The following is a 26,354-nucleotide window of genomic DNA, read 5'->3' as shown; positions in this document are numbered from 1 at the left end:
TTTTTTTCCAGACAAAGGACGGTAAATAGATTTTTTCCTTGAGTCTAGTAATCATACTTCTGCCATTTTGAGGTGGATGAACAAGGGAAGTATTTCCAAGTTCCCAGTGAGGCTGTAAAACTCAAGCATATCTCTCATTCTTTTCTAACAGACTTATAAAGGATGAGAATTCAGGGAAAATGTGTGGAGATTCTTTCTTGCACAGAGTATGAGCAAGAAGTGCAGGGTCTGAGGTATAAATTATTGCCTGCCAGCGTGCTGGGAGAAGGCACTGATTTCTGTTTGTTAGAGGTCATCATTACTGTTCATTTCCACAGCAACCAGGAACTTGGTGATTTTGACAAAGAGTGTAAGGAGTGTGGTGGGCTGAAGGGGAAAAAGAATGAAGGGAGTGAGTAAATCTTTGCTTGCTTTCATAATTCTTAGAAAGGGCAACTTGCTCTGAGGTCTGATTTTTGCAGCGGTCTTATTTCAGGATGACTGGTTCATCACCTCTTTTGATTTGGGGAGAATACAGGGCATTATTTTTGATTTGGGGAACGTTAGAGTAACCTCCAACTTGTTTGGGGTCATTACAAACTTCATTACGGCTGTGTGACATGGCAAAGCTGCAGCTCTTGAAAGCCTGGCAGGATCTTGCTTTCTGTTCAGAACTGTGGATGTGATTCTAGTTGTCCTTCCTCACAGTAAAATGACTGCAGATTCTAGGTCCTTCATCAGTCACAGGGTAATTACTGTGTGCGATTGTGTGACAATGTCCTTTGGTCTATCAGAAGTGTCACTACGACCTTAAGGTTCTATTCCCCTCACAGTGTTGATGGTCAAAGAGCCAGTTGTCCCTTTAATCCCTTGGCAAATAAGGCATAATATTAAGTCCTTGGGAACCTGGCTATAGTTATAGGGAGAATTAAACAAAAAAACATAAATAGACTTACGAAACGAATATGTCTTTCAGTATTCACATTAGATGTCATTTTATTCTAGTCAATAGAATTATGAGCTATATTGTTTCTCAACATGTATGATCATGGTCTCTCTGATACCAGAAATAAGTAAAAGTTTTAGGAAAATTAAGCTCCCTTGGTTGAAATATAACAGCAGTTATTAGTTACATATATTTCCTAATGGGATTTAAAAATATAGAGTGCCATAATAAAATATGTTGTTTTGAAATATTTGATTATCATTTTTCATTGAGTATAAATATTATCTAAACATAAAAAAGAATAAGAGTAAGCATCTTTTGAATAAGAAGGTTTTGGTTTTGAGACTTTATCTCTTCTTTCAGCTGCCTTTTGTACTCAGCTTAATGACCCATAGCTGTAATTTTACTTTTGAGAAATTGCTAAACTAAGCTTGAGGAAAAAGCTGAGCTGCCTATCAGAACAGAAGTTATTACTACATTGTTTTGGAATATATTAGGATTTTGTAAAATGCCTGTCTTAGCACAAAAGTCACAGTAACTGATTCAAAATAATTTTTTGTTTGAAGTCTTCTGTGAGGTAATATTTGAGAGAAATAACACCAAGCCAAATGTGATCCATAAATTCTCAATGACTGGTTTGTGTGAATATGGAATGAAGTGATAAAAATATGCTAAATATGCTAAAGGGTAATTATCCAAAATACAAGTTAAGCGATCATTATATTGATTCTACATGTTCTTACCAATTTGGCATAACTATACTTTCAAGAGATTCTCTTTAATGCCAAAAAGATATACCAGATTTAGAATATAATTGGTAACACAGTCATATAAAAAGCAGGGAAGCAGAGCCTGTTACAGGGATTTTTCTGAGCACACACTACTCTGATTAACTCAGAGTACCTCCTGTGCATGCCATTTGTGGATATAGTTGGCAGTATCTGTAAGTTTATTGGGAGGAACGTCAATGATGTGATATCAGTTTCATTCTCAGTCTATAGCCTCGGGCTCTCTTAACATGGAGAGGAACGGCTGCTGTTTTCAACCAAATAAGACCTTTATAAGATGTTTGCCAAAGAAAGCATCTCTTCTCCTTTTGGCAGGCCTTGGAAGACAATGTGTCCCTGGATGAGATTATGAAGCTCACATCCATTGACAAGTGGTTTTTGTATAAGATGCGTGACATTTTAAGCATGGAAAAGACACTAAAAGGGCTCAACAGGTAAGGCACTTGTGCTCTGATTCACTCCAGGTATCTTCTGTGCAGTTTTGTCTTCCTCTTACCCTTACACATTTGGCCAAAATTCTGCTTCAATGAAGTAAATAGTGCCAATGCTGCAAAGCAATAGCCATAACCAGAATAAATGGCAGTTTTTAGACGTTTACCTTTTTAAAGGCATCTATTAATAATTTTAATTGTCTTCTACCCCTGCCCTACCCTTGACATGAAACATAGTGATGTTTTTATTAGGTCTTCTGAATTTACAAAAATTGGTGTACATTTATGGATTGATGTGCTATTTAATTACCAGACATTACCTAGATTTAAATTTTATTAATCAATAATGAAATGAATACTATTTCTGTTTTCTATACATTTTCCAAGTTCTGAAGTCTATTCTTCTCTTTTAATATCAACCTACGTATTGCTGTGTATTGACGAGCAAACATATTCCTCTTGCATTCTACTGATATTTTTAACATTGGGACATCCAGTTCAGTATACAAATAAGCCACACTCAAATTTTTGTTAATAGACCCTTTACCTCTCACTAATTTGCATTTTTATCTCCTTTATGGCCAATTATTTTAAAAATTTTATTTCATGTTCAGAACATTCCTATAATGTCAGTGTTTTAAAATCTACTTTTTTCTATTTTCTGAGAAGATCGTTTTTTGAGGCAGCTCAGGCATATGAAGTTACAGATAGGTTTTAAACTTGGATCTGTGATAACAGGAACATGTATTACCAGTTTAAGAAAGACAGTGTATTTCTCTTTAGCTTCTCCTCTTTAAGAGGGCTTTGAAATACACTACTACTGGAAAGAAATCTCACCTACAAGCCTAGGCACATGTTTAGAGAGGGAAAAACTTTGTTTGCAGAAATTATTCTCAAATGATTTTAGTAAATGTAGAAAAATTAATTGCTTAAAATGTTGAAAACAGTGGAAGCTCTCAATGATTGGATTTCTCGACTGTTTAGAAACTGCAACATATAATTGGGTTACTGGGTTTACTTAATCAAAATGTACACAAACTGGGCACTTGCTTTTCTTTTTGAGCAGAAGGAGGTTCTTTTTCATCTGTTCAACAATCACCCACAACAAATGCTTGGTTTTGAAAATGGGGGACTCCAATCTGCCAAAAATGAAACTAGCTGTAGTTGCTTGTAAGTCATCCTTTGTAGTGATCATATAAAATGAACAGTAGATAGAAGCTAAGAATTGAGCCTATACATTCATCTTAGAATTTTGCTGACTTGAGGTTTCCTTTCTTGGTTTATGATGCCAGCAGAACTTCTATGTTGAATTATAGTCTGTTCCACTGTTTTCAGTTTCAGACAACTGATTTCAAACGCCTGTGAAAACATTCCAATTAAACCACATGAGGGTGCTAGAAACTTACAGTATGCCAACTGTAGCAGTGGAAGAGTCCTGGGGTGAAAAACAGCAGATGTTATTGTGATTTAAATTTCCACTTGATATACATTCTGATTTTTGGACAAATTCAATGTTTTAATTGAATAGTTTTTGTTACAAACAGAAGGCAGGTTGAAATTCTAACTAAGCAGAAATAAGTGTATATTGATAGTGAAAAAGCTGTTTGGAGGATTATTAGAACGACTCACAGTCATAGATCGCTTACAACATCCTTCTGACTTCAACATTTTATTGCATTTTTTGCTGTTAAATTGACATTTTAAAATAAAGTCTCCATTTTCTGGCATAAGTATAATTGTAAATAGAGATTTTTCTATTGTTCATAATCATCTACAATAAAAATTTTTTTTATACAACTTAATAATTTAAAAGATTCTAAAACATAATACTTAACAATTGTCTCTTGCTTCAAGACCTCAACAGAGGATTTATGGTGTTAGTAAGCGTAAACTCTGAACTTATTATTATCTGATGGACACTTTACGTCCTTTTTTTTTTTGAGTATCTTAGATGCACACATAGCAATTCAATAATGACTGTTATTTAGAGGTGTTGGATAAATAGAATAAGAACAGATGGCTACTGAAGCTCCCTGTCTCAGTCATTCTGTGGCACATTGGGATCTGAAGTTGAAAGGATATTGCAACTGATGGTGGGTGAGTGCAGGACTTACATTTTTTTGTTTGTTTGTTTGTTTTTGCCCTGTTTTGATTATCTTCATGATTAGCCTGGATTATGACATCTTCTGCTTTTTTTCAGCCTCTAAATATCCAGAGAGGCTTGGTCGTCAAGGCAGATACTGCTCCAACAGTAATAGCTATCTAATAACAGTTGGCATTATATGGCCGAGTTATATATTGGAGGAAGGTTAAGGTCAGCTGGTTCTTTTTTATCTGTGATTTGTTTCAAAATTTCAACTGCTCCCATGTTCGAAAGGCTGACTTTAGATGTAGACCCAGGAAGTAGCTATTTATTTGGTCTGATTTGGGCCAATCCCCAAATTCTCTTGCCTTAGCATGTCTCTGGTACCAATGTGCCCAGGTCCCTTTGCAATTTTCTTATAAGTCCCTGGGAAAATGGGCAGTGGGGATCTTAATTAGGAGAAAGGAGAAACTTAAAGAGAGGATAAAGTGTAGAATGCTAGATGTGGGTTAAGTTTCACCTCGTTCCTTCCTGTGCGCTGGAAGGAGCACAGGCTGTGGAGCGAGTCAGATATGTGGGTGCACAGTGTTACCAACTGCAGCATCATGGGCACATCACCTCCCTCGCTTCTCCAACCTCACGTGCTTCCTGCTAATGTCTCCTTTATAGTTTTGTTGTGGAGCTTAAATGACATAAATGCAAAGGACCCTTGGAGCATGATGAGTGTCCAAGAAAGTTTTCTCTTATTCCCCCTGAAAATGAAAATGCTACTTGTTATACTGATATATGCATTTTAAGACTCATTTTCAGAGTCACGATTTGCATTTGCATATATATTTTGCAAGGTATCATTTCTTAATTTTCCTTATGATGCATTGTCACTTATTTTAATACCAGACCTATTTTTTTTTAAATAAGGAAGCAATGATAGCTAGTGATACAAATGCCATTCTTATCAAAAGATCAATAGCACTCCATTATAATAATGAACAAAAATTCCCATTTACAGTTGTTAATCATGCTAAAATTCTTCTGAAATGCAATAAATACATTCACTAGCAGAAGATGAGAATAGCACTTAGATTGATGGCAGTCTATTACTTGTATCTATATACAGTCACCTGAAATGAAGTCCAGAATTTGACTTCCAAATAGAATATACCCACATATTAGGTATATATGTGAATGTCCAGACTGGAGTAGAGAAAAAAATCAATGATTGTAACAAGGTTAGCATTATGGAAATAACGGATGAGTTTTACATGTCTATGAGAAAGTAGAAATTACAGTTTTCTTACTTCCTTGAAGGGTGGAGATAAACATGTTTCATGTTGAGGATGAAGTATGAAATCCCAGTCTTCTTCAGGGTGATGGGCCAAGTTAGACAGGTGTTAGAATAATCAACTCAGTATCCCTCAGCATCCCAGCTCTGAGTGCTTGCTTCCATCAGAACTCAGTTTATTATCTTCAATACATGATCATAGCAATGGCAACCCTCTGGAAACTTCCAGAGCAATAGCCATTCTTACCAACTTAGGTGTTAATCATTATTCAGACAGCTTCAGCAAAGAATTTCTCTTCTATACTTCAGTTCACTGACTTTCTCTTTTTCTTCTTAAACTGTTTATTGCTTCTCGAGGGCATGCTAGGAAAGTTGACTGTCCTAGGCAGTTCCCCAAATTTATAAGCTAGTGTAGTGGAATGAATCGATCTAGAGTGATAACATATTTCACTTTGGATTTCTTTAGGTTTTGAAAAGTTTCTCTTTACTCAATGTGATGTGAGTTGTATCATGGAGGATTCCAATGCCTGTTATGCATATGCATTGGGATTCATATGTTTGATCTATTAACCTCACATTACCAGATCACTTTGCAAGTAGTTTAGGAAAATTGAGCTTGTCAGAATTTTCAGTGTAATTGCAACATTTTCAAAAGCTCTCTTCATTGGCCTTCACTACCAAGCCATCCAGACTTTAGTGTATCTCTTTTCCCCATACTCACTCATCTTACCAACATTGACTGTTTTACACAAAATGCTCCTCCCATATACATTTTCACTAGAAGAAAAATGCATTTATTTTGATCTATTAAAAATTACAGAAGTCTTACCTGTAATCCTTTCCTCCATTAGTCCATAGACAGATTCAATTCTAGTCACGCAAATAAAACTGGATTGGAGGACAGAAGCACAGGTAGTATATGTCAAACAGATAAATATGTCAAATATCTTTATCAGCTAGGTTCTCTTGATATAGCTGGTTCTCTAAAGTAAAAAAAGAATGGATTTAGAGCTCTATGTGTTAATACAGAAACTTGAATTTTGATTCCGTCAAACGCCTTCCGGGTGTAAGATAATGATCAACGAATTTATTGACTACATATCAGGCACTGTTCTAATTGCATTATTTCATTTAATCCTTACCACAACCTAAGAAAGTCAGTAATTATCCCAATTTTATAGGTAGTAAACTGAGGTTCTGAGATATTTAGCAACGTCCTTGATATCACATGCTAATAAATGACAGAATTGAGATCAAACCTGAGCAGGACTCCAGAGCCTAGGATGTTTTATATTTAAACCCTATACACATGCACACACACACACACATACACACACACATATATATATATATATATGTATATGTTTAGGGATGTGGAAAGGTGGAAAGGTGAATTATATAACATCTGGAGGAAATCAGACTACATGTAGTAGACACTTCCAGCATAGTGACAGTATTTAATAAAGCGATGATAGTCCCATCATCACAGAACTAGCACATTTGATAAAGGTTTCAACAATATTAGTAATAAATAGATAAGCACAGGTACAAAAATATCACAGTTGAACCCCTTTCACTATAAGTAAGGAAGTTAGTCAACTGTAGTAAATCTTCTTTGTGGGCAAGAACTATTTAAAGACACTACACCCCAAACCTTTTTATTTATAATATCAAGTTGGATTAACAATTTTAGATTGAAAGACAGTCATGATACTTAAAAAAAAATACCAACCTGAATATGCAAGAAAAAATGTGAATATGCTAATTACCAGCTTTGAGCACCTGCCTATCTTCTGCCTATAACTCTTTTTTACATTTTTTTCTTTATTTTAATTTTTAGTTTCTTTTGCTATTTCTGACTGACATGTGTAGCTGAAGAACTTTATTATACCTGCCTAAGTCATATAATTTTGCTCTTTTACTGACTGGAACTAAGTTGAATTAAGTTTTGAATCCTTCTTTCAGTGATTAGCTTAAAGAAGGTGCCATCCACTGCTTGTGCTGTACCACGTTAAATCACCAAATGGAAAGTTTCCACCCGTTATGATGACTGCTTGTTCTTTTGCATTTCATTCAGTTTGGGCAATTTTCCCAGTATGGTCCATTTTGCTCTCTGGTGTTTTTTTTTTTTTTTTTTTGCACAATGCTGCTATTTATGTTAGCAGCATAATGCTCGACTGTTTAAAAGGACTCTGTTTTCATCCATTTTAGATGTTCAAAAGTAGGGGATATGACCACTGTGATACAGTTTACACCATATATGTGGCTAAGTTTGGGGGCACCATATATGTGGCTAAGTTTTGGATTTATTTCTCTATTAATGATTGATATAAATTTAATTTACTATGGATTAATATGCAAGTTATTCAGAAATTGCTTTTGTCCACTATTCTGTAGGCTCATATGTTGTTTTTTTTAACTTTTAATTCTGATAATATTAATATTCTCTTCCCCCTTCACTGCCACTTATTGCTACAATGTAGTAAAAAAAGAGGAAAGTGTGCTTTTGAAGGGCCTAATTTTCATCTGAACACCACTATGTTCAATGTGATAAACTACATCCATTGGTGAGTGCTAAAAAGTCATAGGTGTGCCTATAGCTTAGGAAAACAATCTGGGGCAAGCCTGGTGAGTTCCACTTGGGCATTCAAGTGCTAAATTGAGCTCAGTAAAGTTGGCCATTTCCCTGCAGCCACAAACTTCTGGCAGATGTAATAATGCAGGTGTCACCTTAGCTGGAACACTCTCTTTGAATGTCCTCTCCTACACACATTAGTTTCTATTGACTTTTTATTTAACTTGTTCAGGAGACATGGCAAAACCAGACAAGAACGTTTGTGCTTGTATTTGATTGAAGTTTTCTAGGGAAAAGTGTCACCTAAAAGTCATTAAAACTTAGGCATAACTACTATGTATACAACAGATAACTAATGAGAACCTATTGTTTAGCACAGGGAACTCTACTCAATAATCTGTGGTGACCTAACTGGAAGGAAACCAAAAAAGGGTGGCTATATGATATGTATAGCTGATTCACTTTGCTGTACAGCAGAAACTAACACAACATTGTAAAGCAGCTATACGCCAATAAAAATTTAAAAAAACCCAAAACTTAAGCTTAAGACAGAGAAGGATCAGTACTTTACTTTGTAATGATAATTTATACTTTTTGGTAGAAAAAATTAACAGTAATCATTTAGCCTTAAAGGGTATTTAATATAGAAGCAATTTAGAGAAAAATATACATTTCACTATATATAATGTATAATCACATGTTATAATTTTTATGATCCTTTACTATGATATATGCTTATGATACCATTTATATATACACACATACATACATACATACACACACACTAATGTATATATATGTGTGTGTATATATATATATATATACACACACTAAGTGTTTGGGTGTTTATTATTTTGAATGTAGAATGAGAATAGAGATGGTTGGACACTTTAGTGGAACCCATTGATCTGATTTGCAGAAAATAGGTTATGTCCTCTGACTTCACTATCAACTCACACTATATTTCTAAGTCTCAGTTTCACCCTGGTTTAAAAAATATATATTCTCTTATTTTACTAGTTAGCCATGCTTCTAAGCTGAATATATATTATGTATAAAGTAAATGACTCTAAAGGAAAACAATTTTATTAGTTACTACATATTAGTATCCTATGGTTTGTCTTCATACCCTAAACCATTTATCTAATAAACTTCTTCACGAATACTAAATATTGGACCTTACATAAAAAGGTTAGTTTTTCTTCTGGAAAAGAGGAACATTACTGTGGGAATTTCCATGCCCGTGAACTAATGCCAAAAATATATTTTATTTTTAATTTGTTTTTATGTTCCATGTGATATTTTAGGCGATGTCACAGATTTGACAAGCCTCTATGAATTTTTCTAACTAATAATTTATTATATCAGGTATGTTGTGAATAAAATTTTACATCAAATATTTAATGTTCTGAGAACCCTCATTGAATTAATTATTTAAACATTGCTTTCATAGTTTTGACAAATAATTTTGCATTTTGAAAGAGTGAGAGAGAACTTGAGTCTGGCATGGGCAAGATGCATGTTTCACCTAAAATGTTTCCAGAGTGATGTTCACATCATTAATAAAATAAATATTATATATTTTCTGCTTATTGATTCTTATATGTTCGATAGTTCCAAAAATCTTAAGTTGGTTTAAAATAACATATACTCATAATTTGTATGTATTTATGTATCTATTAATAGCCAGGATTTAATAGATTATCCGTATGTCAACATCTGTGATCTCAGCATGATAGCTTATTTACTTGATGACATTTCTCTTTATTAGGAGCTGTTATTAGACCAAATCGTATTGTTCTGGCCTTACATTTAGGTCTTTAATCCATTTTGAGCTTATTTTTGTGTATGGTGTCAGGGAGTGATCTAATCTCATACTTTTACATGTACCTGTCCAGTTTTCCCAGCACCATTTATTGAAGAGGCTGTCCTTTCTCCACTGTACATCCCTGCCTCCTTTATCAAAGATAAGGTGTCTATATGTGCGTGGGTTTATCTCTGGGCTTTCTATCCTGTTCCACTGATCTATCTTAGACAGGATGCTTTTAATGGACCAAGAAGCTCTAAGATCTTTGTGTACTAAGTTATCTCATATAAATCACAGTTTAAGAGTTCTTAGAAGGTAGGCAACCCTACCCCATATTTTATAAACAAGACAGTGACTCAGAACATTTAAATAAATTTTTCAAGGTTTCAGAGGAAGTGCACAGGGAAGCCACGATCTGAGTTCAGGACTTTTGGAATCCAAGGATAGCATCTTTCCTTCAATATATCTCTATGCCATGGGAACCAAGGGAAGAGAGAATTATAAATAAATAAATAGGAAGACACTGTCAGCAATATGTCGTGGTTTAGGGAGAGCAGAGAGGGAGAGAATTGAGCAAGTCCACCAAATTTGTTGATGGGGAGGAAAGAGTAGGAGCTAGACTAAAAGGACCAAATGTGCAATGAGAAAGAAGTAGGTAAATGGATGAATTGTACTCAGGAAGTGACAAATCGTGTTTGCTATTATTTTGTTGTATTTATGCTGTATTTCATAAAAATGAGAATCTTCCTATAAGGAAATAAAGGTTGTGAACAGAAATTAAAGTGAATACTCTCTACCTATTTGCTCAATGTACGTTATAGTTGGAGCCACACAATTTCGCTCATTGTTCTGTAATTACTACATACTAGGAGGATGCTCCAATTAATCTGTAAATTCCATTAGGGCAAATTTCAAATACCATGTCTTAATATACTTTTATTATAAGATTTTCTTAAAAGCTTCTGCTGATTTGTGTGAATGAAGAATGGACTTCACCATTCTAAAAAATAGTGTCAGTTCTGAAACAGATAAGAATGATTTTCAATTCTTTATATACTATATATTTTCTTGGAGATTGACCTTGCATAGAGTAAAATCTCAATAATATTTGTATGATAATATTCCCATTAAATTAATAAAAAATATTTTTGGTAGAAAGTAAAAATCAGAATTTTTCAGTCATGCCAAAGAAGGGAGATTGGAGTGGAGGAAAATATATTACAATTCCTGGTTGCTCAAGGGACCCACAAAATTATTAATCGGAAAATGTGTAGTCCAAAATATAAACTCTGGGGACTTTCTATTTGTTAAGACTCTGTGTTTCCAATGCAGGGGGCATGGGTTCGATCCCTAGTCGGGGAAATAAGGTCTCACATGCTGCACAGTGTGGCCAAAAAATAAAATAAACAGAATATAAACTCTGTGTTGGAAGACACTGGAAATCAGCATCTCTAGGTTTTCATTATTCAAGTGACTACATATTTACTAATTAGCTAGGAAGTCTCTGAATGACTATTTTCTAATAAAAGGGGATATATCTAATTGTTTTTTACAGTCAAATAGAAATTATATATACTGGGAGCACCATAAATACTTACATGGACATTGTAAACTCTATTGCCTGTTGAGAACAAGCCAAAATTTACAGTTTGTTTGTTTTTTGTCTGTGCCATGGTTCCCCGACCAGGGATCAAACCCACGCCCCCTGCAGTGGAAGTTCAGTCTTAACCGCTGGACCACCAGGGAAGTCCCTACCTAGTTTTGATTTTAAAAGTTATCTAAGTTATCAAAATTGCAAATTTCTAGAAAACTTTTTATGAGAAATATTCATAAATATGTACAATGGTAGTGCAGGCTCTGATTTAATTAACCAGCAAAAAAGATTAAGGTGAAAAATATATAATCATAACACTTATGATACAGAGATTTGTATTTCTCTGGTGACCTTAAGGTGAATTTCTGTTATAATACAGGTGGAAAATAATCACTATTCTATCTTTGTAGGTGGTGAAACTGAGTCACACAGAGGTGTGTGTCATATTTTATGTCACACCAGTCAGAGGAAAGCAAGAAATCTAGCCCAGGACTTCTGCCTTCAGTTCTAGTCGCTAACCCTTTTCAAAAGCTTCTTTGTAGAGATATGACTTTTAAATCAGACAGCTGGAGATCAGCTCCTCCTTAGCTGTCAAGTTGTGAGCTGCGTGTTTCCCTGCCTGAATTGTTGACCCCACTTAGAGCAGAAGCCTTGTAAGAGATGTGCCCTTCTCTAAACCCTTGTGAGGAAAACGCGGGGGCCTGGAAAGCAGAAAGCCTTGGTGAGTCACCTTTAAGAGATGTAAACAGAATTTTCAAGAGAATGGAGAGCTAGCGTAAGAATTTTCTTTTTAAATTTTTCTGTATTTATGAGAGTATATATATGTGTGTGTATATATGCACACATACATACATGTACATATTTTTTTTCTTTAAATAAAATGTAAATGCCTTACTTCCATGTTAATGCGGGTGTGAGTTAAAAGCTCCTGATGTGTACAACGGAAATTAAATGTAGACAAAATAGTCTGCCTGAGCTATAATTACAGATGCTAGATAACGACTCACTGGCCCTCAGGATTTTTCACCTTCTCATTCATACCTGAGATGCCTTTATGGGCGCATAACCTCCGCTAGTGCCCTGGGAGCTAAAGTGGGTGATGCGTATCTCGAGGAGTGAGGCAGTGGCCTTGCCTCCCTGACTTTAGATTCAGTCAGTGATATTGGCCTATCTAAGGTTGAAGTAGGCAGTTAGGCACTATTTGCCTATGTAAATATAGTAATGATAACATAATGGCCATCACATGGTTATGTTGATATTGCCCAGACTGCCTCATACCCTACCTACCACCTATCTTTAGCAGATGTTCTGGTTTAATTGACCATACTTAGCTCTAGGTAACTTGAAGAGGGAGCTACTCACTCGGTTCTTGAGTATATAGTTTTTAGTATGAAACAGATGAGAATTTTTGCTATCTGGGTATTATATGTCTTCTTCTGAAAAACCCTCAGTGATAAAGATTTTTGACTTCCATGTACATAGTAATCCTCAAATTATCATAGATCTAGTGTGACATGTCACCAGGAATTTAATTCTAGAATTTTCTACATCTACATTTTTCTACATTTAATTCTACAATTTTTCTAGAAATGGCTTCTTATTTTTCCCCTTTCTAGAAAAGGCTTACATTTTCTCATTTAAGAACTAGAAAAATTTGGTGAAAAATTATTTCTACACAAGTTACATTTAGCAAGAAAAAAAAATCTATGCAGTAGTTATCAGTAGATAGGCTTCACTTAAGTAAATAATTTTAATAAGATTCTAAGTAATAGTTTCTAAAAGTCAAAGAAAGTTACACATTTGTTATATATTTGTTGCTTGGACAACATATGTGGTATTTGGAAAACTACTCTGTGGAAACGTGACTTGCTTTAAACAAAGATGATGGAGAAGTTTTAAAATATAGGACTTCCAAATAAACTTACTGTGACATCAAAGAATGCTCATTCAATGTCAGTTTTCTACTGGGGCCTTATACAATATTTCTTTTTATCCACTGGATTTAAATTCTGGATGTATAACAAACCTATATTCATGGAAAAGTCCAAGATTTTGCTTACTGAATACATCCTCTTAATTTTTGAAAAAGAATACACTGAGTGTATTTTAAATTATAAATACATTTTCTAAGCAGAAATAACAGAAGCAATATTCCATAGTATAGACTTTGCCTTTTAGCTCAATCTGATCAGGTGAAAGCTATTTTCTTAGTAGAAGCCTGCTCTTTTGAATGTAGCAGAACACTTTTTTATATACTAATGGACAAGTCTTATTACTGTGATTAGGTGGTTTCCGTTTGTTTTTCATTGTTAGCAATCAAGGGCAGAGAAAGAGAGTCACAGCATTCTTAACTAGAGATCACTGAGATACAAAATGTGTTTTATTAAGGATCAAAAATTATGATTAACCTAACCTATATTAGGTTATTTTCCCCATTTTCATTACTTGGTATTCATAGAATATAATTATGATGTTATAATCATCATATATTAATGATGTATATAAATGAGCTTACCAGATTAAAAGTTATATAACAATATTTCTGGATTATTGGGATCACTAAAGATTGGTTAAAAATGAACATAGGATTCAGGAATTTAAAAATTGCCTACTTAAAAATATCTACTGTATCAATTTCTCATAAGGTTTTCTTCTAGTTTTGATTTTGTTGTTTGTAATAGCCTTTAAGGTGAAGTATAATTTTAAGTGTGTCATCCCTTGAAAATCAGTGCTTGCAATTTTATAGCATTATTGTGATAGTGCTAAGTGGACCCAGATCCTAATAAATACTTTTCATACTGTCATGGTTTCACATGAACATCGGATCACTGTTTGTCCCAGACATGAGAGATAAAGTTCAAGGTTTTCTTTAACTCTTCCAAAGACCTCATTGCTGTACAGAAATAAGGCATGGTGCTCTCAAAAATTAAGAGAAAATAGTAGTACTTACCCAATTTCCTGGGTTTTATCCTTTGCTTTTCTAAATGCTGCTTCTGCTTTTGAAAAATGTCTTTTTCATTTCTCTCAAGGAAAGAGGTAACAACCCGTCTCCTTGACAGAAAAAATGAGAAGACAACTTCTCCACTTGATTGCATTATTGTGATTGTGGCATGGTCCTGAACCCGTGAAATGCCAAAAATAATCAGTGAAGCTCTGTAAAACTCAGGGGAGAGGCTGGTGAGGGGCCTTGGAACAGAGCACATACATCTTTCTCAGTTCTCTTTCCTTATTAAAGCTGGTGTCATTACTGAACATCAGGCCTAGTGTTTTTCTTAGCTTCTGCCTTTTGGGGGATGTTTTAAAAGAAAATAATAATAAAATTGTAAGCCCATCCCATAATTGTAGGCCAAGTGGAGTGCTCATTTTCACATTAGAGTTTGTGCAATCTGGAGGGAAATTTGTTTAGTATTACTTGTGAGTTGGTGGATCAGATAAAAGCCAGTCAAGTGGAAGAGAGGACCGAGTGAAGTACGCGGGCTCCCCTGGTAATTGCGAAGCTGCAGGCGTTCCTCCAGTCAGTTAAGAGATTTCCCCAGCTCCTGTGTGCCAGGTGAAAATTTCCTCATTAAGGGGAATTTATTCCATTTCCTTTTATCATTTATTATTGAAGACTAAGTGTGAGTGGCGGAATCTTCAGAGATGACAGGGTAGGGTAGAATTTTAAACAACAACAACAAAATCTACATCGGAAGTCGAGGAGAAAGAGAGAGGCTTGTATTGTTTATAAAACGGGGAGAACACATGAGAGACTTCTCGCTGTAGAAGCTGAGCCATCCTGTCTAACCGTTAAAAGGTGATGTCAGAGCGTGTAAAAGTCTGATCTTCTATTTTTAAGACGTTTTTCCCCCTCTAAAATTTCAGACTGTCATTTGGTGCTGCTAAGTAGAGAGAAACTGAAGATTATGAAAAGGCCAGGCTCACAGCTATTCGGGTTTCTTTGTTTAATTGTTTAGAATCTGTTATGCAGTGATGAACGTGTAACCTTTGAAGAGTTTGCCCTTGAACTCTGAAAGCAAGGAAAGCTGGTAGGGGAAGGAAAATTTGTATACGTAGTATATTTTAGAGGACACGGTTCTGAAATATGGATTTAATGTGTTCATGTTCAAAGGAGTAAAGATAAACATACTAGTGTACTCAAATACATATCGAATAACAGAAGGGTAATTTATTTATTATACGTATTTTAACACTGTGTTCTTAGTGCAATATGTTCCATTCAGCTGAGCACATTTCTCTCTTGGTATAATGCTTCCTCGATTTACAATATAATATAAATGGAGCATTTCCTATTGAGGATTCTAAAACAGTTTTGAATTACAAATTCAGTGTTTATCTTTCTTTTAGTAATTATTCTGTTTTGAGTTTGTTCCAAATTAAGGTTTTCATTTTCCCTTGAAAAAAATAGAAATATTATAGCCCTGTCCCTAAAACAAGCTTTTACCTAGCTTGATATAAAAAAAAAAACCTCACTCTGGTGGGAATTCCTTTTAGCAGACAAAATGGGGGCACCTCAATATGGGCAGATAAAGATGAGAAGCATATATCTAAATCACATTGTTAAATGAGCTTTATGTTCATTTAAGATGATTCATCTTGTATTTGACTCTGAAGAGGTTTAACCTTATCTAAATCACTGGCGCAAAGCTAATGAATCATGTCTTCAAACTGTCTCTTCTCTTATTTTATTATAATGGAACTCAGAATAAAATTTTGTATCAGAACAAGTAGGGAATGAAGTGAATTTTCTTCTGTGTGTAATGACATGCCAGCCAACCTTGTGTTACGCAGAAACAGTGGAGAGAGTGAATGAGGGAAATAATGGAGAGCGGCCACCTACGTCCTGTCTTGGAGTTAGGGGTAACACGCAGAATTAGGACTATGATCAACGTGGAAAGGAATCTAACTTGTCTGTGTCTTTTTAACTGCCATGGTGGGTCAGAATCAACATCTCTTTTCTCAGGGAGGAGGATTGCAAAGTGCTTTGCACTATTTCATAAACATGTCTAAAGAGTAGAAATTAATAACCAGAGAAGCCATGAATGAAGTACTGTAGAAGATATATTACTTGGAACTTCATAGGGACATATCTACCCAATATTTGCATTCAAGTTGAAATAGATGAACATGAATATATTCATATGCCATTCCAATTTAATACACCCTAATTTTAAGATGTTTAAATATCATATCATGCTATTGATCTAGTTATTTGAATATTGAGTGAAAGTTAAATCAGTTTTTGGCTCACCAAGAAAATATTCTGAGAATCAGCTTGTGAGCTTAAAACATGCACTTTGTAGGTCTAGCTTGAAGCATCTGTTTTAGAACTCTCACCTGAGCGGGTGCCTATGGAGAAGTAGTTTTCACCCCCATTCTGAAACTCTGTCATTCATTATTTTGTGTTACTGTTGCTTTTCTCAGCATCCCCTTTAAATAATGAAAACTCTCTGAGGTGAGGATGCTATGGGGAGCAATAATGATTGAGTTAGTCTTAGCTATTTCTTTGCTGTAGAGCTGAGCACAAAATTAATTCACTTTACTTTTGTATGCACAAGGCCAATTCTATCAATCAGCCTTCCTGTTTCTATTTTTTTTTATTTGTTTGTTGGTAAGAGTCCAATTTTATTTGGTGGGTGGAGGAGGAAGACTGCGTATATTTGCTGGAGATGTCTTTATATGCTCTACTGGACTCTTTTGGTGGAAAAGAATAAGAGGAATTATGCATATTTCAGCAATAGAAAAGACTGCATTGCTGAATGTGGACAAAACAAATGCAAATTTACTGCATCCCTAACAGAAATTTGAGGAATCTAAATGGTTTCTTTTTTTGTTTGTTTAATACCATTATTTATAATTTTTATTTAAAGCAATATAGCAGCCTTTGAAGAATTGACTGATCCTCCATATAATAAGAAATAAAAAATAAATCGTTCAAAGCAAAAAAAAAAAAATCTCACCGGAAGAGTTAAAGATAAATACGTTACTTCTGGTTTTCTTTGGACTTGAAGAACTTGCATTTGTGCTAGTCCATAGTCATAATTATAGGTGTGATTGTTCTTTTCAAGGCATGTTTCTTATGTGTGTCCAGACCATTTCTGTTCAGCGTTAGCATTTAGTCATTTTAGTTAGTGTGGTTGTTGATGTAGAAACATAATATAGGTTTTGCCTCAGATAGTTTTTTGCAAGAATAAAGAAATGTCTTATTGAAAATCTATTTATTTTTGCTTGTTTTTCCTTTTACTGCCATCCCACAATGATGGGAAAATGCTCCGGCAGGTAGCTAAAAAAATCTACAGGTAAGAATTGCCTCAATGTTGTATGCACAGTGTTTCTCCACCTAACTCAAGCCTCATACCTGTGTTTGTAATAAGATTGCAGATCACAGAGAAAATGTGTAGCCTTTCCTCATACAGGTAAACATGATTTGAAACCATCCAGGAAACTCATGATTAAAAAAATACATCATCCAAAGTTTTAATTTAGGAAAATTGTTTATTTGTCAAACACTTCCACTTTGAGGCTGAATGCACACTTGCACATAAACAAATGAGCAATTGGTTTAGGAATATAGTGTTGGCAAGGAGAGTAGAAATATGCCTTTATAAAACAAATAGCAACAACAACAACAAATCCTTCCTCTGCTTTTGTCCCAAACATTTTTTTTTTTTTTTGCTAAACTAAAGGCAAACACCATACATTTGGGTGTTTCAAGAAGCTTAGAAGCTCAGCAGTCACCTGCTGGGTAAAGCCTTTCCAGACTTCCCCAGTAGAAGCTGGGAGCACTTCCTCACAGCACCTCTCACTGTGCTATCAGAGAAATGGCTATTTGTTTGCCTTCTTATATACTCTGATCTCCTTAAATGTAGAGATTTGATATTTTATCTCTCCATCAAAATACGTAGGACAGTGCTCTGATACACAGAGCACTTGTTCACTAAATGTTAAAGCACTAATGAAGGAAATGACAGTGAGTGTTGCCCCACCTTCACCATCCACAATGTCCTACTAACTCTTTCCAGCTACAAATCCTCAGTATGTTCCTGTGCCTGCCATGCCTGTTGCTTCCTCACATTACTGCGAATGCAGTTGCCCTTGCCTTGTCAACCCCTTTCATCTGTATAAACCTGATCTTATTTGATGGTTCTGTTCTCATCCCTCTACTGCCATAGTATTTCGCAAGTGCAACCACTCATACTGTTGTCTCCTTTCTCTGACCTCACATTGCACTACACAGCTTATCTCTTCACAAAATGGATCACTCTCTATCACTGCATTGCCTCAAATACTGTTTTGTATCATCTTGAGCCGCACTGTCTAGTAGAAATTTCTGTGATGATAAAATATTCTATAATCTGCACTGTCCAATATAGTAGCCACTAGTCTGTATGGCTATTGAGCACTTGAAATGTGACTAGTGAAGGTGTGGCTCTGAATAATCTAAAAACTTTTAAACTAATTAGCATCTAAATTTAAATAGTCATGTTTGGTTAGTGGCTACCATATTTGATAGGTAGCACAGTGCTTGGCACATAGTAAGTGACCAATAATACTTAATAGACTGTGTTCAGGAATTTGACAGGAAGATGTGTCGTTCTGAGAGAATGCTTATCAAATACTTGAGAAGACTGAGAAATCAAAATGGGAATAGGAAAAAAGAAATTAAATTCACTAGGAGAAATAATGGATTTGAGAGACAAGACAAAGTAGGTACCATAGAGAAAGTGAATTGATTAGGAAGACCTGTAGCTTCAGAAATCCAAACTAACACTGATATAAAAAAGCCAGAGAAGTAGCTATTAAATGTACCATCTTGCTTCTTCTGTAAACTCAGAATATGAGTTAATTAAGAAGATTGAAGGATAGAATGAACAAAATGCAGTAGGTTTAATTCAACTGCATTCTATTAGCAGAATTTCAATGAAAATGTTTTATTTATTATTAGATCTCTGGCAACACACTGTTATATTTTAATTTCATTGTATTGACTATCAAACTGTTATAACTGAATTTTATCATATTGACTATTGCTTGAAACAGGTTGGCCACAGCTATTTGGTTAGAGATGCTTTTATAGTAGTATTTAATTCTTCTGTAACTTGACCCTTTGCAAATTATTTTGTGTACATTTTGAATTCTAGTTATAAACTGATTTCGATAACTTCCTTGTCTTTTCTATAAAGTAAAAAAACTCTAGGGTTACAGTTTCCTTCATTCATGTAATAAATATTTATTGAATGCTGTCTGTGAGCCAGACAGTGAGCTAAGCTTTGGGAATAATCTAGTAAATGAGCCAAACGTATTCTTTGCCCTCATGGAACTTGAATCTAGCAGGAAAAATGTCTGGCTGCTGAATAAAAGCTAACAAACATTAAAAATATCAGGAAATGATACATGCTAAACAGTATGATTCCAACTATGCCCCTAGCTCCTGTAAAAGAGTCAGTTAGGAACCCAGGAAGATGTGTGTGGGTTAGGGCAGACTAAGAAGGTTTTGAGGATGAGCCCTGGCTTTAGCTGACCTATGAAGCTGGGAGCTGGAGAGAAGATGGGTGGGTGACAGGAATGTCAAAGGCATTACAGGTGAGAGAAATAACGTGAGTGGTGTCTACACTGTGGAAATGAGCATGGGGAAAGTGAGGAGACAAATCTGGCGTCAGTGGAAAATAATCATAAAATCACAGAACTATCTTCTCAACACAGACAGATATGTAACATTAGTAAATAGAGACAGTTTATGGAGAGGAAACCCAGTCTGATGCCATGTTGGGATGTGCAGATGAAGAAACTCTCAAAGCCCATAAAGACCTGGAACACAGGTCAGACACTGGAGAAGGGGCTACGGATTTGGGAATCATCAACTAGTTATGTAGGATAACTAGTCATTATCAGCCAATGACAGTGAGTAAATTTAGGAAGGGAGAGAAAGTAGCCAGATGTAAGCAGGAAACAGAGGATAGAGCCTTGGAGAAAAAAAACAGTAAATTATTGTTGTAATAAAGTAGGGTGAGAAGCAACTTATTGCCAGAGAAAAATATCTTTTTAAAGAATGGAACATCAAAAGGGACATATGCGGAAAAACTGAGAAAATGAAAATTAAGAAAGACTCCTGGATTTAAGAGGTTCTGATTATTTTTGAAAGAGCAAATTCATTAGGACACTTGGTGCAGAAGTCACTTTTCAGGAATTAAGAAGAGAAGAGCGCGCATAGAGTGTGAAAGTGGGAAACCACATGTTTGAGAAAGTCAGTATTGCAAATAGTAGACTTCCTAGAGGCTAGACCATTTAGTTGGTTATTTGTATATTTTTAAAAGGCAGGAGACCTAAGTATGTTGAAGTTGGAAAATAAGGAGCCTTTGGTGATTTTGAAAGTGAATAGTTCACTTCTTCTTATTGTGTTTGGTCTAAACTTGAATCCTCTTTTTCATTAAATTCTAGTGAGTCCATTACAGAAGAAACCCTGAAAAAGGCAAAGGAGATTGGGTTCTCAGACAAGCAGATTTCAAAATGCCTTGGGCTGACTGAGGCGCAGACAAGGGAGCTGAGGTTAAAGAAAAACATTCATCCTTGGGTTAAACAGGTAAAGGAGAAAAGGAGTTTTTCTTTCTTCCCAGGATTTCTTGGGTGAAATGTAGGCACCAATTCATAGAGCCATTTTCAATAAAAAGGGGCGGAATTCGAAAGTGATTTTACTTTTTCAATTGATGTCCATGACGTCACTTATTTTATTCAGCACAGGATTGTTTTATGCTTTAAAGGGGAAAGGATGAAGGGACACTGGGATATAAAGGGAAGAGTGAGTACATGATTTTCTTGGCCTAAATGAAAAAAAAAATCAAAATGACCTCTCCTCTACTTTTTGACCCATGTGCAAATATATCTGTAGTAAGAGAAATCCTTAGCATGATAGAAGGACTTGAAATGCCCTAGTGTAGTGACTGACCCTCTTGAAAAGAACAGTCATCTCTTTTGGCACTGACTTTTTACAGGGTAATACTTTATTTTAAGTGCCCCATCATTATGGTTCATTTAGTATTCATTGTGTTAGGGTTGGGCATAATGAGGTCATCTAGTATTCATGACAATCACACAAGAATTTTCATAGATGTACTGTTGTGATTTTTTTTTGGGTCTTTAGTAGAAGAGATGCTTTGGCTTAAAGTACCACCAGCAGGTTTTTGTCCTTTAAAATCATTGGCTTTTCCCCATGTGCTCAGGGGGCACACACATAACCTTAGGTCTCAGGCTTGATGCCGAATATTTTCCACTCAGCAGTTATTATCTTTCTTCCTTCTCACTTGCCTTACATTAGTTTGCCCTGTCGGCCCCAAATTCTTGCTCACTAAGCTGAGCTCCTGGCCCTTGAGAGCTGAATTGATTTACTCTTTCCAAATATGTTCAATGAGATCTTGTCCCCTTCCCTTCTTCCTCATGTTTTGTGGTATTTGTGTCATCCCATTGCTCAGTGCCATAGGTAACTTAAATCCTATGCATTAATTTGCAAACCAAAGACATCCTTATATATAGGTCATTTTGCTTTGATTTTAGGTTTTATTTGCAGTTGCTTTAGACAGCTGGTTGGGTAAGTTTTCCTGATAACCAGTTGACTATATGACCACCTTGTTGTGTTCCTGAGAGGTACTATGTAATGATCTGTTGCTCTGGAATGCGTATTGTCTGTCATTCATTGCCCAAGTGATAGCTAAATTGTGTCATTATTTTTTTCTCCCCTCGCACTTTTAGCGTTAGAAAGCAATTGGATTGTACATACCATTTTCTTGTCTTTATATTTGATAGTAATGGACGTTAAAGGAATATGAATGCAGAACAAAAAAAAAAGTCCACAGCATCCTTGAAAAGTAATTAAATAAGGGGAGTAAAAATCCCTATGTATGTAAGTATTTATTTATTTTATCTTGCAGATTGATACACTGGCTGCAGAATACCCATCAGTAACAAACTACCTCTATGTTACCTACAATGGTCAGGTAGGAACTGCCAAACTTCTATAATGCAGAAAGCTCTAGATTTAGTAAATGGTCCACATGGGGGAATATACGTTTTGTGTGTCTTTGGTTATCTAGTAATAAACAGTGACATCATGTGAGTTGAATGTGATGATATGTTTCTGTACCCAATCTTTTAAGAACTGCCCTAAGATGATGAAATCAAACAAGTGAAGAGATAAAGACAGTGGTTACATGACCATACAATTATGCTGTTTTCTCATGACTATCTAATTAAAAATATTGAATATTTTTTTAATGAATAAGTAGGGCTTGTATAACATTTTATGCTTATGGGTTCCCAAAGACTAATAGAGGATGCTTATCAGCAAGGGGAAGAATGGGAAAGACACACTCAAAGACAGGGCACAGTTTAAATAGAGGGAAGAATAATGTAATAATTTCCACATCTTAACTTTTTTTTCCCCTCAGGAGCATGATATCAATTTTGATGAACATGGAATGATGGTACTGGGCTGTGGTCCATATCACATTGGTAAAGTGATAACATGTTTACAAAGGCCTTTTCAGTTTCATCCATGTTAATTCCATTCTAAGAACTATGTAAACCAAATGCTGTCATAATAAAAATTTTACAAATTAGGAAACAGAGGTTCAGAGACATGTAGCCCAACTTATACATCTATTAAGTGGTAGAAGTAGGACTCAAATGTGGGTCTCAACCACAGATGCCATCTTCTTTCATTTTATCATGTCATCCCTTTATCATTTTCATCCTCATGAACTAAATTGAGCCTCTTACTGGGGTTGGGGAATGAATTACACTTTGACTTTTTCTCTTCCCGCATAGTTTTTCACAAAGGTCTATATTTGCTCAAGAACTTTATACATCAGCCAGTAATTATATTTGTAGACCCATTGTCCGACCTAACATATGACTTGTGTTGACATTAGATGCAAAGAGCTCTTCTCTTTGGGGCACAGGAAGAGTATTACATAATTTAATTAAAACATTCTCACGAGAAATTGTTATATTTCTCCCAGTCATTTAAAACTGAATATTTAATAATGAATCAAGATCTATTACAGTTACAAAGTATATATTTAAATAGACAATGATGTTTCTTAATAAGTATATCTAACATTTTGTCTCTGCAAGGTGTTCTAATATGGAAATGATGAAATATATGATTTAAGTGTATGTGGTCTTGTTTTGTTACTTTAAGCATAGTTTATTATAGTTTTTACAATTAACTAAGTGCTTTAGGATATGGTAGTTTGCCAATTTTTGGCCAGATCTTAAAGTAGGTCAAAAGTATTTATACCTTTGCCACTTCAGTTATCTTATGGCTAAATGGTCTGGACACCTTTACCAGGATCTACCCTTCTCTTCTCGAAACCTTTATGCAACAATTCTACATTACTTTAGGGCCTAGGAAAGATTAGCTGAGCTGATAATCAAGTGCATACTTAATTGATAGTGAGATTTAACGTGCTACTATATTTGGACAACTTGTTATTCCGATAAGAACTTTTAGGAGACAAAGTCCTAATGCAAAGGATTAGTACAAATCCCAGAACTTTCAGTTCTATGGCATCCCAGTAGAGGTGATATTTTGAGGCATTTAGGCCATTATTATACTTCAAATTACTTCCTAGAAGGTCGCTCACTCTGCATGGGGTGGCCTTGCCAAGCTTAAAATGATATGCTTGGAAAGGCCAGGGCTTTCCAATCAATCAAGATATGTCAGAGCTGCAAGTCACCTCAGGGATCATTGGGTTTGGCCCTCAGACAACAGGGTAAGTGGAAGGACTGAAATAAGAACTCAAGTATTTTGATCTCTAACTTAACTACTTTTGTGTACTGAGGTCAATATGTTCACTTTGAGTTTCTTTTCAGTAAATGACGTTTTTAAAATTATTATTACAGTTATCTCCCATTAACTTTCAGATTCTGAATGCTTTGAATATGGAGATTACCTCTTGCAGAATTTAGCATACAAAACAAGCCAACGTGTCGTAGTTTAATTAGTCCCTGTTTTTACTACTAATAATATAGTGTGCATACTAGATCTCACCTTTATATTTTGGAGTTTTAAAAATTGAATTGAAAGGGCATTAGCTCCCTTAGCCTGGACTGATTGGCAATATATTTCTGCTTCTCTTTGTGCGGTAACTTCAGGCTTCTCTTCCCCCCTTTCCCTAATCTCATGGTCTCTGCAGGCAGCAGCGTGGAATTTGATTGGTGCGCTGTCTCCAGTATCCGCACTCTGCGTCAACTTGGCAAGAAGACAGTGGTGGTGAACTGTAACCCCGAGACCGTGAGCACAGACTTTGATGAGTGTGACAAACTGTACTTTGAAGAGTTGTCTTTGGAGAGGATCCTAGACATCTACCATCAGGAGGTAAAAAAAAAAAAGAGAGAAAAATATATGCAGTGCATACTTTATATATGTGTATTCATGTATGTAGATTTACATTGTCATTCCCCTTAGGAGAAAGAGCTGCCGGTGTCTTCCATTGTTTAATTTCGTAGTGAAACTCTAAAAAGAATCACTAGCCTTAGATTCTTGAGGCCCTGGCACAGAGTAATTATTTTTCATATAAAATTCACTTTTTCTTTCTAAGCCTTCTAGCTCTACTGTAAATTCTTCTTGGTAACATGTGCCCGATACATATTAATTAGCACAAGACAGCCCCAATAAATATTCTGCAAAATGATTTAATTGGTCATGGAGACATATGATAAGCAGCCGAGTCTCTCTAGTTCACGTGCTGTTGCAGTTTAATGATGACCAGTTCTCAGAGGAGACAGTCAGTCGTTCACAGAGGACTGGTTAATTCTTTATGCTATCAGATGAAGCCAGTAGTCTTCAATTTAAAATCAGTGAGTTCATTCTGAATGATTTTGGTGCCTTTATAGCTTGCTCTTAAGTAGCTCTTCCATCTCCACTCCAATATTATTGAGTGTATCTTCACTATGGATTTATATGATCCCAGGTTACTGTAAGTCTGTAGAACAAGTTAGCTTACAATTAAAAAAATTCCTATTTGGGGCTTCCCTGGTGGCACAGTGGTTGAGAGTCCGCCTGCCGATGAAGGGGACGCGGGTTCGTGCCCCGGTCCGTGAAGATCCCACATGCCACGGAGCGGCTGGGCCCGTGAGCCATGGCCGCTGAGCCTGCGCGTCCGGAGCCTGTGCTCCACAATGGGAGAGGCCACAACAGTGAGAGGCCTGCGTACCGCAAAAAATAAAAAAAACCTACTTGAAAATTTTAGAGTGATGTCCAATAGTTGTGCCTTTTGATGTTACTGTAATTCATTTCCTACTACAGAGAATCATCCCTATGTACAAAATATGGTCACTTAAGGAAAAAAATATTCTAACTTGGAGCTGCAAGACTTAAATTGTTGACTTGAAAATTCATTTTTTTTGGCCAGTTATATAAATTCTCTGGGCTTCATCTTTTTTTTGTTTATGAATCATATGAGTGTTTAAATGTTCTACATGCAGGTATTGTGAAGGCAACATGAGATTTGTAGTTGAGATCACATTGTCAAGTATAAAGTATAGTGCTAGAACAATGTAATGATTTTATTATTATGAAGAAAAATATAGACAAATTTAAGATTGATGTATCATCATGTTTTTCTATCAATATTTAGGCCTGGCCTACTAATATTGTAATATAATGAAACTGAACCATTAGGTAGAATATACACAATTTTTAGTTCTCTCTCTGACCTGATTTTTCTAATGATTTTTTAATTCATTTTAGACACATAAGTGGGGATCAAAACAAGTACATTCTGCAAATATTTCTTGAATACCTTTTAAAAATCAGGTTCAGCAGGATAGAGAGCTATAAAACCAGGTCCCTACCTTTAAGACATTAAAATAAAAC

At 35.4% G+C, this 26,354-nt stretch overlaps 1 protein-coding gene across 1 annotated transcript in view; it reads left to right on the top strand.

Moving 5' to 3' along the window:
- Positions 1-26,354, top strand: part of CPS1 (carbamoyl-phosphate synthase 1) — a 140,413-nt gene that overhangs the window by 71,143 nt on the left and 42,916 nt on the right. Inside the window, exons 21-25 of the mRNA XM_024763188.1 lie at positions 2,029-2,147; positions 20,921-21,062; positions 22,405-22,470; positions 22,921-22,984; positions 24,673-24,854. Of these exons, the coding sequence (XP_024618956.1) occupies positions 2,029-2,147; positions 20,921-21,062; positions 22,405-22,470; positions 22,921-22,984; positions 24,673-24,854 (573 nt within the window). The remainder of the gene's footprint in view (positions 1-2,028; positions 2,148-20,920; positions 21,063-22,404; positions 22,471-22,920; positions 22,985-24,672; positions 24,855-26,354) is intronic.

Source organism: Neophocaena asiaeorientalis, unplaced genomic scaffold (genome assembly GCF_003031525.2).
Source record: "Neophocaena asiaeorientalis asiaeorientalis breed wild unplaced genomic scaffold, Neophocaena_asiaeorientalis_V1.1 scaffold86, whole genome shotgun sequence".
NCBI classification, from domain to species: Eukaryota; Metazoa; Chordata; class Mammalia; order Artiodactyla; family Phocoenidae; genus Neophocaena; species Neophocaena asiaeorientalis.
Note: the sequence above shows the minus strand (reverse complement) of the source record. Positions and strands in the feature narration are given on the sequence as shown.